The 16,966-nt window shown below is 37.5% G+C and overlaps 2 protein-coding genes across 3 annotated transcripts in view; one reads left to right on the forward strand and one right to left on the reverse strand.

Annotated features, from left to right (window-relative positions):
- LOC117421874 (DNA repair protein RAD51 homolog 2-like) overlaps positions 1–16,966 on the forward strand; it is a 175,604-nt gene that overhangs the window by 134,579 nt on the left and 24,059 nt on the right. The gene's annotated exons all lie outside the window — the stretch shown is intronic.
- On the reverse strand, positions 2,508–6,619 carry LOC117422407 (mRNA decay activator protein ZFP36L1-like). The gene is made up of 2 exons (XM_034037398.3): positions 6,429–6,619; positions 2,508–4,208 (listed from the first exon to the last, which is right to left on the reverse strand). Exons 1-2 carry the CDS (start codon positions 6,480–6,482, stop codon positions 3,174–3,176), a joined length of 1,089 nt encoding a protein of 362 aa, XP_033893289.3. The 5' UTR covers positions 6,483–6,619; the 3' UTR covers positions 2,508–3,173.

A 16,966-nucleotide genomic window follows, 5' to 3' on the forward strand; every position in this document is an offset into this window, starting at 1 on the left:
CGTATATAAACACACATATAGAAAAAACTGTAGTGAACAGCAAAAGCTGAGAAATACATTCAACAGTTTACTTTCTTTGTGTCAGTCCTGTTCACCTTTATTCATTTTTCTTACTCTTAAATACAAGGAAAATCAGAACGAGAAATTTCCTGTTTAACAAAATTAGATACAAAAAGGTAGAAATCGCACACGCTACCTGGAATGTATTAAAAAAAAGAGGCACTTTATTACATTGTAAAATGAGGGATCCAAAAATGATTTATTTAAATAAATAAATTAAATAAAATTTACAAAAAAAAAAAAAAAATCAAACTGTTTTGGCAATTTCATAACCTCTTTTAGATATCCCAGTTTAGCTCAAGAGGACTTGAAACCCTGTAGCTAACGCAAACGGCTTTAGGCACTTCGATAAGGAACACTGCATTCTGAACTTCCTCTATAAAACCATTGAACACTGGTTTCCTAGGCCCCGATTAGCACTAATCTTGTGCTACCTTAGGTAGTCCGAGACAAGTGCCAATCAGGGTGGTAGAACCAGGCACCAATCATTATAAACAGAAGTACTTAAAATGAGAACAATCTTAAATGTTTCAACATGTAAAGGTTCATCTAAAGATTCTACCAAGTTCTTTATAACTTTTAGATACAACTGTTTCCAGCAATACAAAAAAAAACCAAAACATTTCAAATAAAATGCAGCTCTCTGTGTCCCAATTTCTCGGTGGCCAAACAGTAGTTAGAAGCATTTCAAACAGGTTGATTCTTTTCCTTTTTAAAACTAATGAAGCTTTTTGAGATTAACAGTCAAACCAACTGGTTTCTGCTCGTTCCTGATTTCCTTTCAACTAAACACCGGATTGTTTAAATCCCTTTTTTGTTATTACAGCCTTAGCAAATAAAACCATAAATAAAAGACGCAGATATCTGGAACAGCACCACACGGGCTGAAACACTTTTCTTTCTTTGATGAATTGTTGAATAAGAGCTGATTAACCCATCCTTGACTGGGAAATGGCAGAACACCTGGATTCAAAAAGAATGCCTGCTGCTGTTTTTCAAATATTTTGTTTCACAGCTGCAACCATAGGAACCAATTCAGAAGGAAACCAGTTGACTTGTTCTGCCAAAAATCAAGCTTTTGATTTCTCTTTCACCCACATAGAACAAATGGGTGTAGTTTTGGACCTCTGTAAAAGGCATTGTGTTTAGGAAACGAGAGAAGAGTACTGATTCTGGCTAGTCAATCTACACACCAGAGCAGGGTCTGTACATTCTAAGAACTTGGCTGGTAAGGCCACACAGGCTAGCAATACAAGGAATAGGATATGTTAGGGATTAACAAGACAGTAACAATTATCCTGAATTTGCAGTCCAACCCACAAAAGGGAAACAATTCTAAAATAAATAATCAAACGCAATGTTCTTGCATTTTCTTTTTTTAAATTAAGTTTCATTTTAAAATAAAAACAAGTGTTGTTACAAAAAACAAGTCATTGTAGTATAATATATTAAACTGTGAAAAAAAAAAGAAAAAAGTCTTCACAACCTTTAGATTAATATGGAAGATAATAATTTAACATAAAAGAAAATATATTCCATTGTTTCATTATCCCGATAAATACAAACAAAATTAACAAAAAAAATGCATATGATCGGCAATAAATACGTTTTTCGATAAGTTAAATAAGCTTTTTTTTTTTATATATATAACGTTGTGCAGTGACAAGCGAAACTTTCCTCCGAGCAAATTCTCTTCTTGAAAGTTTTTTCAAAAATAACATTAACAGTAATAATAATAATAATAATAATAATAATAATAAAGAAGAAGAATAATAAGAATAATAATAAAGAATAATAATAATAAACAATTATAAAATCCAAAGGCAAAACAAGAAGGCACAAGTGCTCTACAGAGTAACCTACATAGAGCAGACCTTTAAAGCAAATTATGCAAGGAGGGACAGGGGCTGGCATAGCTTCCTCTCAGGAATGAAAACTTTTTACCCAGCTTAAAACGACCCCCCCCCCCAAAAGGGAAAAAAAAAAAGTGTCAAACAACTGATGACCAGAGCTTGTAAATCCCAGTCCCATCAAATTATTGACCAGCTATAAAGAAAACTGCTAGAAGTTTTAAGGCATCACATGTCTACAGGGGTTGTCTGTGGATAGGGTGGGTGGGGGAGGGTAGGTAAGCCTGTAGCACCAAAACAAGTCCTGATTCGCTATCCCGGCTGACTCCCAACCAATCCTGTTGCTCCGTCTCAAGTCCTTCCTGCAGACTTTGCTTACCCCCAACAGGCCAGTTTCACCTATGTCTTGCAAGACAGTGCTGAATGTTAACAGTGTTCCACTTGCCCTAGCCCGTGCATTAACCACTCGTTTGTTCGATTTGTTTCCTTTTTTTTTTTTTTTTGAAACAGATTTTATATATATATATATATATATATATATATATATATATATATATATATATATATATATATATATATATATATAATATATATATATATATATATATATATATAAAATGACACACACACACACACACACATATCTTTATACCCTTGTGCCAGTCCAGGAGATGTGGGAACAGTGGTAATGGCAGAACGTAGCCAGCAGAGGGTGCAAGATTGCTTAAACGGACTTAAGGCACCATCTGCGCTGCTACACGTCAACAAGAAAAAGAAAAGGCACAAGATGCCTTAACACAAATCCCCCCCCCCCCCCCCCAAAAGGCATGTTGTAAACTGACGGCAAAATGCATCGGACTAAGAATTTTTGGCACTATTATATAGAGGGAATTAAAAAGGTGCAAAGGGAGTAACATTCTATTTGTTAGGGTTTCATCCCGCTACTTAAGTGGGGCTCATTCTTTTTTCTAAAATAATCTAGCAGGGGACTAAAGCTAGCTGCTCAGCCCCCACGGTTCACATCACTCAGGATGGGAAAGCCTGTGGCAGTAAAGGCATGTGGAGTCAGTTTTTGTAACCGAGCGCCGCCGCCCCCCCCCCCCCCCCCCAAAAAAAAGGAAGGAGAGATAGAAAGCGGGCAAGTGGACTGTTCAACATTGACCACTAGTCTCTTCTATCTTTAAAACTAAAGAAAAGTCTCAGTTCGTAAACGGGAGGGAGGGAGGGGTGAAACGGGGCAGTGTCGCTTTCTTTTCTTTCTGCTTAGTCGTCAGAGATAGAGAGTCTGCTGAAGATTGGAAGACGTTTGTTGGTGTCTAGAACTGGGGACTCGGACCCGCTTATGCTTCCAGAGCTGCTCAGGTAGCCCTCCTGGTCGGAAAGCGAATCAGGCGGGCTGGGGGGAGCCTCAAACATCTGGGGAGACTCTGACATGGCCCGGAAGATGAAGGTGGTGGGTGATGGTGGAGCCTGAGCAGAGGAGTCGCCCGGGATACTCAGGCTCGGCCCAAAGAGGGTAGCCAGCTCCTGGCTGGAGTAGGTGAAGGGGTTATTTGCCCACTCAGGCAGGTCGTCTGCATTTAACACGGGCGGCGGGGTGACGGAGGTGGGACTGTCCTGCAACCCACTGGAGCTTGGGAACCCGGCGAAGCTGAAGCTGTGCTGAAGTCGTGGCCGATCCAGCTTGTTGGAGGGTGAGAGGGGGTACTGGGGCGGTGGGCCTCTGCGCTCCTCTGCATTGTGGATGAAGTGGCAGCGGGGCCCATAGGGGCAGAACCCTATGGTGTGGAAAGTGCGGCAGAGTTCTGTCTTGTACTTAGGGTGGCGGCTCAGGCTGCGTAGCTCATGGATGCCATGGGCAAACTGGCACTTGTCCCCGTACTTGCAAGCGCCGTTCTCCTCGAAGGGTCTACATAGTTCTGTCTTGTAGCGGCTGGAATTAACTTGCCCTCCCGCGTTGCTGCCACTGCAAGGCTTTTGGAGCATCCTCTCCCCGGTCTCGGAATACGAGCGGTCTCGGAAGCGGTTCTCCTTGTTGCTGCCGCCGCCACCACCGCCACCAGTAAGGCACGGCTCTGTCTTTAGGCTGTTCACGAATTGGTTCTGGTTGAACTTGGAGTTGGGTACGGTGACAGAGTGCCGCCGTTGATAAACCCCTGTAGAGGGGGTCCCCACTGCCTTCCTGCCCAGCAGGGTCCCATTAGGGGTGCAGATGGAGGGGTTGGTGCCAGTGCAGGGGGTAGATGTGGGATGGGGGGCACTGAGGATGTTGTTGTTGTAGTTCAGCATCCTGTTGTTCTGGAATGGAAAAAAAATAAAATAGTCAATAACCCTGTATTTGCACCCAACAATACAACAAAGGAAGTAAACCAAGTATGTCAATTGGACTGAGAAAAACAGCAAGAAATCCCAGTGGTGGACAGGTCAAAGTGAACTCATCATCTGTCCACAATATCAAGTTTGGAGATTAGATTAAATGTTTTGATACGTGTGAACAGGGATATAAGAAGATCGATTTTGCTCTAAACAGTAATGCGATTTCAGAAATACTATTCTGGAACCTGATCTAAAGCACTGATGGGAAAACCAACTATATGTGGAAACTGAAAGTAACACATTTGATGTTTGTATACTATTTTAAATTTACACTGTACAGTATCTTGACAGTTCAACATCTATCATTCTTTCTGAACTGAAGCACTTTATTAATGCAGTCTATTAACTAGAAGTTATACTGTAATGGACTAATTCGCTTATCAGTGTTCATCTATATATTTCTCAAATGAAGTCACATGAGCCAAGAACTGAATAATATATGTAATATCTAAAACTGAATGTGTTTTTAGTAGTACTAAAAAAAGAAAAAAAAAGAAAATGGCTTTGGATCTTTTCTCTTCATATTATATAAGCACGTACTCCACAACCCCTTGAGGAGTAGGTGCACAACCCTCTCAAAACCCTCTGACAAATAAGTAACATATACAATACTGGTATCGCTGGCTGGAGCAAACCACATTTTCCACGCTTTGAACATTGTTTGCATTTGCGATCGGACAATATACAAGCTGACAACTTGCCAATGTAACCCTAACAAGTGGTGTTTTTTATATGAACCCTGTGCTTTTAAAACTACAGTATCTTTTACATTTATGCAAATAAAAATAAATATAAAAATCCACTCCAGGTTTTCCTAACAACCAAACAGTGTGTCTCAGGTCGACCTCGTGCCATTGCCTTACCACACATTGCTCACTGTTACTACTTAGAAACACCCAGCTTCTTTAAAAAAAAAAAAAAATGATATACAGAAGTTGCTCTGCACAATAATACATATGTAAATCATACTTCTATTATGCGGAATTTTCTTTAAAATTAAAATACATACTAGAATGTGGTTAACTGGATATTAAAATGCAATACAAGGCCAACTTTTAAAAACACGTGAAGTGACATGATTGGAAGGGGGCTGTCTGACTGTCATACAGCACGGTAGAGCAACTGTACAGTGTTCGCTGCAACTCATTGGTTGCCAGCAGTTGTTAGCGCTGCAAGACTGCTTGCAGCAGACTGAACTTAAACCTGGCAAGATTTTTGGGCGTCTGTTGCGCATTTTATATTTAAACATTTAAAGAACAAATTATAGTGCGACTTTCAATACCAAATTAGCTTGGTCTGAAACTATTTTCCCTTATCACGTCTAGCAAATTAATTTAATTGATTTGCTTGCCCCAAACGTCACACTCAGTAAGAAAATTAGATCGTAATGCATGGATTTTACTTTAGTAACAAATCGCAGCATAACTGTATGAGTTACTTGACTTTACAGGTCTAAAAGCGGATAGAATATAGAAATATGGTTTATTATATAAAATGGGACATACAACTTCGAAACCCCTTTAAAGTCAGATTTTGAATGTTTTGATAGAAAGCTGATGACAAAAGTGTTTGATCACACTTAAAAACCTCAGATTGCAAAAACACAAGCAGCAGGTTTTGAAAAATATAAGAAAACCACAAGCTGGTCAGTCAAAGTAGCTAGCCTATACACCAGAAGTGCCCTTTTTTCACGTGCAACTACACGTGAAAAAAAGTACAATGGATTTAAAAGTTACAATCCACAAGGAGAAGCAAATGCAAAACTCAAACCTTGCACACGAATTAAATCATGAATGACGCAAAGGGTCAACAAACGTAGGGGCCAAACCGGGTTTTCTTATATAACCACATAATCTACAACAAAGTATAGAAAATAAACTACGTGAACTGTCTAAAATTGAAATACTTTTGTACATATAGCGATGCAAAAATGTTAGCAAGCTTCCGCACGTGTATATAAAAATAAAATAGTGTACGTAGCTTGGCTTGTTACTATATAATCAAAACACAAGGAAGCAAGTGATCAACTATTAAACGCAGGATGTTAAAAGTAAAATCAATAGGTATACTATTTTTAAAAAGTTTTAAAAAAATGCAAACAAACTTTTAGATCTTAATTTTAAAGTTTTTTTTTTTTTTTACCTTGTTCAAGACTTCGCTAAAGTCGAAGTATGGCGCCACCAAAGCCGCAGACATCTTCGGTACGAAAAATATATAATTTAAAAAATAAAAAATATATATAATAAATCACAGTTTTAAATGGGCGCCGATTTCCAGATTGCTTTTTCTTCCCTACTTCAGAGCCCCCTCTCTGATCTGCAAAAACAGCTCTCTGCATTACCTTTATAATCTCAAAGTTTCTGGGTTCTGGAGAGGCGGAGTTAGTTGATTGACAGGTGTTGTACTTCAAAACCTTTTTTTTTCGTGCAGGAGGGGAAACGACAACGATGAAGCTGTGTTGAATAATCGGTGCATAAACTTTTTCAATCAAACATTTAGTTACTTTTTATGGTTTAGAGTTTTATATATATATGTATTATTTTTAAAAGTATGAGGTATATTATCAGTGTTTTGAAACGTAAAGTTGTTGTTTTTTTTTAAAACCAAAACAAAGGAACTTACAGACCAAAAACTACGAGTTTCAACTTGTGTCTTATCTTTTCAACAGGGCGATCGCCATTTTTTGTCTTTTCTTTTTCAAACTGGTGAACAGTGTGTGTATGTAATATATATCGCGTGCCTTTTCAATATCGCGTGAAAAGGCTGAGCCAAAACAGGAAAGCAAGTAATAAACGTAAAAACTTTAAAAGTAAAATAAATAATATATTGCATACTATAAATATGCATACTATTTTTTTAAAAAAAGAACGTTTTAAATAATGCGAGCAAACTTTTAGATCTTGATCTAAGGACGTGGGTTTAAAATGTTATTTTTTTAAAACATGTTTATTTTGCTGTTTGGTGTTTTTTATTTTGTTTTGTTTTGTTTTGTTTTGTTTTGTTTTGTAATTTTGTTCTGTACCTGAATTGTACTCCATTCGGACGGTAGTCTTCTTGGAACGTGCAAATGATGACATAGAATGTGTAATACTTGTTTCGTTCGATTTTTCCTTGTTCGAAAAAAAAATAAATAATAATTTTAAATACCACAAACACACAAAACTAATTTGAAACGATAAAGTAATAATGAGCTGTACAGAATCCATGTCAAGTTCAGTAACAATGCGAGTACTTTTGGAACTCTTATGGTCATTTGCATATTAAAATAATACAACAGATGGTTTCTAATAATCTGTTGTATTTTGTTACAATTGACCGTTTTTGGCGGGACATAACACACTAGCTAATAGTAAAACGTGTTCTTTTTTTTGGAGGGAGGGGGGGGGTCTTTATTTGCAGACGTCTGTTGTCATTCACAATCTTTGTCGTAGAGGTGGGTAACAAATATTTCGTCAGGCTGATATGCCTGACTAGGTTAATGTTTGAACTAGCAGACCTTGGATCGCTGAACGTGTTTAACAGCTTTGTAGGCATGTGTTTTTTTTTATGTGTTGAATTTTTGCCACCAATATACAAACATACATAAATGCGTGACAATAACATTGGTTTTAGTTTTAATATAGTTATTCGCAAGTAGGCATCCCACTTAAAGTGTGCAGATAGAAGCTCAGCACAGTTGGATGCAGTATTTTTTTTTTTTTTTTTAATGCTATTTTTTTAAAAGTTGGTTTCCAAATGCTATTCACGTTCAAAAACGAGCAACCCCCCCCAATGCACCATGTGATTTTTGTACTGGGGAAATTAAAAAGTAAGGCCACGGTTTATAAACGAGAAATTAACTTTTGTTTTAAAGCAAAAGCAACAACAAACCAGTACATTGTTTGTTTTTTAGGTTTAAAATACCTAAACTAAACAGAAATCTAATTAAATTATGTAGATGTAAGCCCCTTTCACACTGGCATGCTCTACGCGGGTCGGAACCTACCCGGGTGAGGACCTGGTGTCATGTGGGTCGGCTGTGTGATTTCACACTGCTTTTTGATCAAGCAGGGTTGACCTGGGTGCCAGATACAGGTAAACAGTATGTGTATCAATGCCCCAGAAGTAAAACGTTTTTGTTGTAGCATACTAAAACTTTCTGTATACTTATTCGTTGCATATTTTGCTTTGCAGAATGTAACAGCTTTCTGAATTCTGAACTGCCTCAACCACAGTCTATGCACCGCGTGTAGGTCTCTGCAAAATGAACCAAGCTGGGTTTTGTTTTTCGTCATTTTTAAGTGCCCTCCCGTTTTTTAGTTGTTTACTTTTAGCTGTGGCACAGCATGTCAATTCTCAAGGGTTTCCAGCACTCTGATCCTGTCTATAATTAAATCCCTTTTAATCATTAGGATACAACGTCATTTCTGGGACTTTCCGTGGGTTAACATGTATTTATTCGAGAACAGATACTGTATTAACCCTGTTTTACTCCTTTAATTTTCCTCACACGGTTATATCACAGTTTGCCCTTATATCCATAATCAGTGTATCTTAAGTACTGTCATAGTCTTAACCCTCTTCCACTTAATCAGTTTTAAACTTAACAAAATAACTACTTTAAAACAGCACTTTTAAAAGGGTAGAAATAAGAACTGTATTTTAAAAACAATCATTGTGTGGATTGTTTTAGGGGAAACTTTAAAGCCACTGCATAACCATCGCATCAGCAAAATATAAAAATACTTTAGCTTTAGAAAAACAATCGCTTTAGTGGAAAATTAAGTTCCTTGTGACTTGTGGTCAAAATCTTGACCTACTGAAATAGGCATGAAATCAAAAATCCAAGAAGAGCAGAATACAATTGCATGACATGATTAAGTCATGAGTTAGCAAATTGGATTTTTATGAACCTTATAATAGAGACATTTTAAATAAAAAATAGTCGGCTTTGGGGTAAGGATGTGGTGGGTAGTCTTATATCATGGTCCTACCCAAATGGGGAATGAAGGTGGGATGCAGCTATACTGGGGATTATTGTAGAATGAGGAGATGTCAGAAAGGGGAAGGTAACTTAAACGAAAAGGCTTTTCAGCCTTGAATTCAGTTCCACTCTCACAGAATGTCATGCTTTTGTCTAGTTATAATACTGTATAGCATATTTGCCACATAATCAGACATTTTGATAGATATAGTAGGGGAGAGAGTCTGGGGTATATAGTGGCAGTCTGTCATATAACAGTGATAAAACAGGGAATGGTATACATAGATAATAGGCAACAATCATGCAGGGAGAAGAAGTTAGATCAGACTGTTGAAGTAGAAAGCCTGAGGCAAAAGACTAGACATAACATGAAACTAAAATATGTGTTCATGTGCTGGTTTCAGTTTCTGTCAGAGAATGAAGTTTGGTGTGCAAAAACATTTACAGTGTATATGTTTAACCTTAAGCACAAAGTTAGGCTTTGTAGTACAAAATATTTTTCTTTTTCTAACAAAGCTTTTTTTGTGCTATTGTAAAAAAAAGAAACAACTGATTAAAGGCAGTGCTGTACAGTTTACATTGCCATGGTAATTCAGTACATTCACCTATTAGTCACTGACCAGAGCTGTGTAAACTATTAACCAACTGCAAGATTCAGAAACAGTTCAGTCAGCCAAATTGCATGCTTTGTTTGTTTCTTCCCCTTGCATTTTACTTAGTCATTTTTTGTCGATCTGTTTTCTATTGCTGCCACCTGACATTTTTCTACCTACCTTTGCATGTTCTTGGAAAGACAGTTGTGCTTCCTGATTCTAGAGAATCACATAAAACTTTCATCCCCACCTGCTCTTTTATTTCTAGAATCAGGAAGCAAAGACATGTTGAAATGTTTCCTTACCAACTCCATGGCTAGCCTTTCATTACACCCTAACAGACTCACCATGGCTAAGATTCTTGGCAGTTTTATTTTGATGTACTGTCAACAGTGATGGCATTCTCTAACTCTCAGAGAAGCTTGCTGTGGTACAAAGCTCTGGTTCACATAATAATTGGTACTCAAGTCTTTATAAGAGCCTGTTCTACAACAATAGGGACACTGTCTCTATTCCTATTAGACTTCATTTGTAAAATTGATGAGATGTTAAATCAAAGTTTCACCCTTTGATCTAGTATAATGGTCTTCTAAGTATATTTTTTAAAGCTTTTAGTTGAAGGGTCATAAGCATTATATATATATATATATATATATATATATATATATATATATATATATATATATATATATATTAGCTCATATTTATTTAATTTGAAAGCTGTTCTTAGGAATTAAGTGATCATGAAAGGTGAGGGACAAAGCCATTGACTGCAGTCTATGAGAAATCCCCCTCGCAGCACTGTAAACACACCTTAATCCTCACCTTTTGTCCTTAAGGCCTGGGCCTCCCTCAAGCAGAGACTGCCAGTAATGCTAACTTGTGCTGTGGGTTTGTTGTGCACAGACGTTGAGAACTACAAAATGATATTGTAAAAGTCTACCGTAAGCCATAATAGTCTTACAGTGTTTCATGTTAGATTTACAAATGTCAAATTTATGTATATGGAAAACTACAAAGCGGTATGTAATTCAATATGTTAACGTAACATTATTCAGCAGGTTTAATTCCGCTTTATGAAGCTAAATTTGTCAATTCTATAGGGTGATGCAATGTCCTTCCCTCCTTTACCGATGGGTGGTGCTGTAAATCCCCTTAACTGACCTCGCAAACAAGCTTCAAAGACCAAAACGCCCCCATATAATTAAGTCTTAATCTTTGTTATCATTAATGCTACAACCTAACTTAAAATGTATTTACAGCATTTGTAAAACTACTACAGAACATGTGATCACACATACGGTTATGAAGATCAATAATAGTGAAAAAGCATTTAACAAACAGCAGAGCTACATGTAACATACTACACTGTAAAAATCTTTACCGCACGTGACTTTTTGATTTTTTTACACAAATTCCATTTGTAACATATAATACCGGTAAATAAGAACTGCATCTTCCAGTTGTAAGCAGTTTCAGCCTCAATGGGCAAGAGAGACACTCTTACATAGTTTGATAGATGACTGATGCAAGACACATGGTGGACCTATACCCAATTGACAGTGTTATGCCAGGTGTATTTGTCCAACCCGTGTATGTAACTATACTATAGATAAGCTACTGTTTTGTGCCAATTCACTTTTACAAATCATGAAAGTTGAGGGACAATGCCACTGAACAAAACCCAAACCCATTTTCTCTATTTTATTCAAGATATTGAGCCATTGTGAATATTTTTTGGGGCAGAGGGGAGTTTCTAATATTTCTCTTGTACCCAGAGATCCTATTAGTTTTTGGTGCTGTTGACACCATGACAGTTTTTAGTATTAGTAGTATTTTAGCATCCAGAAAGACAGACGGACAAATTCCCCCAATCCAGCTGCTGTCTATATGCTATGCCAGTGCATTTGTCTGGTTGGGGATTATGGCCTTGCAGAACCCATCATCAGCACAGATGTAGTGGCTTTTATTATAACACATACTGTCAACTCTTTAGGAGTGAAGAAATGACAACCTCTCATTCCAAATCTTTTCTGTGGGTAGAGACAGAAATGTTCTCACCAAAATGAATTACATTATGTAATGTACGTCAGTATTAGTGTGGATCTTCTTTTAACATTCAATATGTCAGTGCATTGCATAATTGCACAAATTATTTTGAGTTTTGAGTATATGTTTCTTGCACCAAAGCAATAATGGCTTAATTGACCAAACAATTAATATGCTAAAACATGTTTAGATTGTTTTACTTGGTAAAGTTTAATCTTTCTTCATGCAATGTTTTTTGTATTAGCTCCATATATAGAGGGTGTCTCATAAGACATAGATAATATCATTTTTTCTGCTGCTTTTGATGTTCTCTGTTAAATTGGACAGCCACCACATGTTGGCTATCTGCACCATAGGTCCATTCCCTTTTGCTTAAAGACATTTTACACCTGAAATAAAAATAGACAACCAATATAAACAGTTACGCCTACGATTCCTGACCTATTGGGCACCTTGTAGTTTTGTAGAATCGAAAGACCACAGAAGCATTTGACATTTTGGATTGATGAAAATTAAAAACTAGGCAGTCAGTTAAGCCTTCAGCCAGCGGTGGACTGAGATACAATTATAGTAAATGATTATAGCTCATCATTGGAGCAACAAGAAATGACCACTGAGAATGATTACAGACACCATCAAAAGGTAAGAGAAAAATAAAGCAATCATTACAAAAATGTGTATTTTACTTACAACGTTAGGTACACAAATAAATACAGCATCAGAACTGCACTGTTTAAACCCAAGAAACAAAACTGTACCACTTGGAACATTTCTCTCAGCTTTTTTACAGAGCGTTAGCCTTTTTGGTTTCGAGGCCTTATTCTGTTACTAAACCACAAGGCTGTGGTGCACTCCAAATGAAAGGTTTCAAAGACCAGGATACTCTGACATGGCAGGAGGCTGGTGAGTGAATTGATTATGGGGCAGAAAGTAGATATCAAAAAGCTCAGCATTGTTATTTAGACAAGACATTATAATTACAGTTATTTCTGATTTGCATTCAAAGAGAGCAATTAGCCTTCACTTATTGCAGGTGTGTTAACTGCTTTGCAAGGTAAGATTTGTCTGAGCTGGATGATAGGATCAAATGGACGCTTTGCAGATCCTGCAGGGCAGATTCAAATGAACTGGCACTTCATAACCTTGGAGCAGGCTGTCATGCATTTTCCAAATTAAAATGTACTGGGAACTCAATCTGGAGTTCAGTGAGAATCCTCAGATTAATTTAAACTTGGGTGTCTCTGCTGGGCTATGTTAGCCCTCTTGTATGACTTTCTCTGTAATTGAGGTGTTTGGCAGTAAGGGGCTGTCCCTCATAGGAGTTATTAATTAAGCACCACTATGAGGGGAGCTTGTATACATTTATAAATCTGTCTCTACTGCACCTGCTTATATCTCATAAACCTTTTCAGCTTTCATTTTATGATTCTGTAAAGCTGGTCTCTTGTAGAAATGAACCATGTCACTGCCACATTGTTTTAACTTCTGGACACTTCTGGACATACCTATATAGATCATGTTCACTTTATGCGATATTCTCCTTTAGATAATGTTCCAAGGGATGCTTTTTTTTTATATAAACAAAAATTCCCATTTCTTGTTTTTAATACAAATGGCATGACACGTGTGTGTAATAAAATATTTTGTGGTCAAGACGGGATATCTGAAAGAGGTTTGATAGTAGGTGCTTTGTTTGCAGGTGATTTTAATATCCAAGACTGCATGCATTTTCAGCATTTTTGTTTAACCACACTGTTTGAAATGCCATATTTTAGAGTTTATTCTCAGGGACTAAATCTCAGTTTACAAACAATAACACCAAATATTCAGTTTCTAGGTGGCCTAAGATTACATAACTTTACCTCTAGTTGAATTTCTAGTTTTGCCAAGTGTTTGACGTCATGGCCCCTTTTTTTATTGCCGATGAGCGTTGCACTAAAATCATCCAGGCTCTTACTCAAGACAGCACGTGGCAATCTGGGAAAACAACTCACAAATACAAAGTGAACCTGTCACATGTGAAGTGTGAGAATGGACAGTTTTTAATTTCCCTGAGATTTCGGTTTTGAGTGGTAGGGAGATACTCAATACCCAATTTAGGCAGTTGGGATGTGTGTCATGAATTATATAACATGAACTTTACCCATCACCAAAGCACATCCTAGTCATAATAATTTAAATGCAACCACTGGAAAGACAAAGCAATTGATAATTTAGAGGCCATATAATAGTATATACTAGTACAGGATACAAGGCTTAATATGAGTTCAAAGTAACATAGACATGCTGTGCTAAGAAATGTTGTATAAATGGGCACAGGGTGAAGAGAGGGGGTATTTCTTGCCATCCTGGAGGTGGTAATTGTCTACGATGAATCCCACATGTGCTCCACAGTTTGGGTCCACTACCAGAAACAGGATCATTATGTAGTAGTGAGTGTCCGTACAGATTCTGCACTGTGGGAATAGTCAAGTGGAGAGAAGGTGTTAGTGCAGCTGTCAGCATAAAGCACAGAAAGATAACTCTTTGCATGGGGCTTGAACTTTAAATAGAGTTCTGATGATTTCCATGGTTTTTGTAATAAGTTATTTATTGGCCAGTTTCCATATCTTGAGAGAGCTGCTATCAGTCTTAGACAAGGTAGAGACGCGCACTGGATCTTAAGAGGCGGATTCAATCAACAAACCTGTGGTATTCTGTAACGCAATTAAATTAAAACTTTTACTGTGCGAGCAGAAATGACAAATGCTCATTTACAATTTTGAACTGGGAACTACTTTTATCTGTGTTTTTTCCGTTGACTCTTTTTCTTTTCGTTTTTCACACCACGTGTAAACATGTTGGGGTTTTTACTTCACATCTGAAAACCACCACAAAATTCAACACCGTAGTTTTGACAAAAGAGAGGCTAAGGATTAGATGAGCATGGAGACAAAGAGGACAAAGGCCAGTCACTCAAGCTCACTGGTCAGTAGAGGCTGTGGCAATGTAAGTGCATTTGGATTCTCCACTGTTTAGATCATTATAATGGAGTTCTAAGTGGATTAGTGACTGAGCTGGGATTTGAACCCAGGGTCCCACTGCTACATGCTACAAATGTCTTTCTGTTATTTGTTTCTGGCACTAAACTTTTTGTTCTCAACCTGTCAAAGAAAAATAAATTACGAAACACAGACAGAACATGAATGAGTAGAAAGAGAAAGAGTAAAAATGAAAAAAAACATGTTAAGCTTCATTTAGGAAACATCCTAAAAATAGATTTCACTTACTCATGGCTCATTCACGTCCCGTCAAGTTAAATACATACAATTACTAGAGATCATGTTCAGCTCCACATCCTGAGTTAGCATATTGAGGTGCTATGGGACTGGGTGAACTGTATCATTCACATGTCCTTTCAACTTAACCACAGTGGCCGTCAACCCCTGGGTTCAAAGTTAACCCCGGTGATGTAAAAGTGTGGGTTGTTGTATTATCTTTAACTGATAATGTATATGTATATAGAGAGAGCGGGTGTGAGATATGTGAATTTGTAATATGAGTACTGTACCAGTAGACTCGTTACAGGCTATGCTAGCTGCCAAAATCAAAAGAGTGTTTCAGTGTTTTTTTCCAAACCTGGCCAACCTCGGAAATCCTCCAAAATCACTGGGGGATTGTGGAATCATATTGTGTTTTGTTTTAAAGCAACCAGCGGTAACACTGCATTTAGAGCAAAGCAATCCAAGCAATGGAAGCTGAAATTGAAAGAACGCTCATTGCTATTTTCATTTTGGCACTACATACGATTTTAGACAGCCTTCTCAAGACCCAGTTGAATAAACCCTTCAGAAGAAGATGGATGGAAAGTGTTCTTCATAAACAGATGAACTGCTTCAGTATTTCGGCATCAGCCCAAACTGTTAGAAGACATTCTGTTTCTTCTGTTTCCCAGAAGCCACCTCAAATGTTTTCATGTTCAGAATTCTTCTGCACAGCCATTGTACCTGTGAAAAAAACAATGGCAGTGATTTCCCTGTCAGTTTTTTCTCTACATGCACATCCTGCCTACATGATGACGCACTTCCTCTGTAGCCTGTTTGCCTGATCAGATAGACAGCCACGCTCTGCCGCTTGCGTTATCAGTGGAAACACCCTGTTTTGTTGCTGTGGGCAGCAGTAGCTGGGAGCGCCAGGCAATGGAAATGGGGCATTATTGTGCCAGACATTAAATTAGCTTGTGACGTCACACTTTTGTAAACAGAATGCATGCAAGGTTTGCATAGTATACATATGCAAGTGCAAGCATGTATGTGTTTATATTTGTGGAGCTTTCTTTATGATGTTTAAATAAGGCTTTATCAACAAATTCTGTGGTTATGTGGCTTTCTAATTATTTTGTTTAAACAAAAACACCTCAGTAGGTGCAGCCAGAGACAGGCTGGGACAGGAACCCTGATAATAGCACCCGCATGCAAAACAAATGCAGTTTACGCTACAGTTGCTTACAGGTATTTCTAAAATAACTCTTGGTTACACAAAGGCAAGCAAGGAAAATAACAAAGTAACTGTAAGTAAAAGAATAAAAAAAAAATTGGCAAAATCCATGGTACAACAGTAAGTCAAGTAAAAGCAATATTACAGAATAATAACCATGGTAAACTTTAATAAGGTTTTCTCATGTATAAATGGTAATGCAACTACTGAAGAACTGTAAAAAAACACAAAAAACAACCATTGAGTTATCCTGACATTAGAAATAACTATACTTTCCATATTGCGCTTTCCTACACTTTGGTGCGCGTTTACCGTGGTGTACACCACTTTAAAAAGGTAGTCACTAAAGCTAATTTCAAATAGCTAGACAACAGAGAGGCAAAACATCATTATTGACGCTGGATTGAAAAGCAAGTCAACATAAATGTAAAACAAGCAGCTTAAAATGATATAAATATTCCGTCATATGCAAAGCAAATAGCTGAAGTGAAACTGTGCTAAATTTGGAAATCTTTATGTGAAGTGCAGCTGGACTGTAGTGCACTATACTACAAAAGTCTATTGCGGTTAACTACAGTTGCATGTTAATTTGATGTGCA

The sequence above is a fragment of the Acipenser ruthenus genome, chromosome 15 (assembly GCF_902713425.1).
Source record: "Acipenser ruthenus chromosome 15, fAciRut3.2 maternal haplotype, whole genome shotgun sequence".
Taxonomy (NCBI): Eukaryota; Metazoa; Chordata; class Actinopteri; order Acipenseriformes; family Acipenseridae; genus Acipenser; species Acipenser ruthenus.

Bases quoted from the DNA above. Each gene is read 5' to 3' on its own strand.
- LOC117422407 (XM_034037398.3), bottom strand. From the start codon at position 6,482: ATGTCTGCGGCTTTGGTGGCGCCATACTTCGACTTTAGCGAAGTCTTG. The intron at 4,209-6,428 runs GTAAAAAAAAAA...TTTCCATTCCAG, and splicing joins TTAGCGAAGTCTTGAACAAG to AACAACAGGATGCTGAACTA.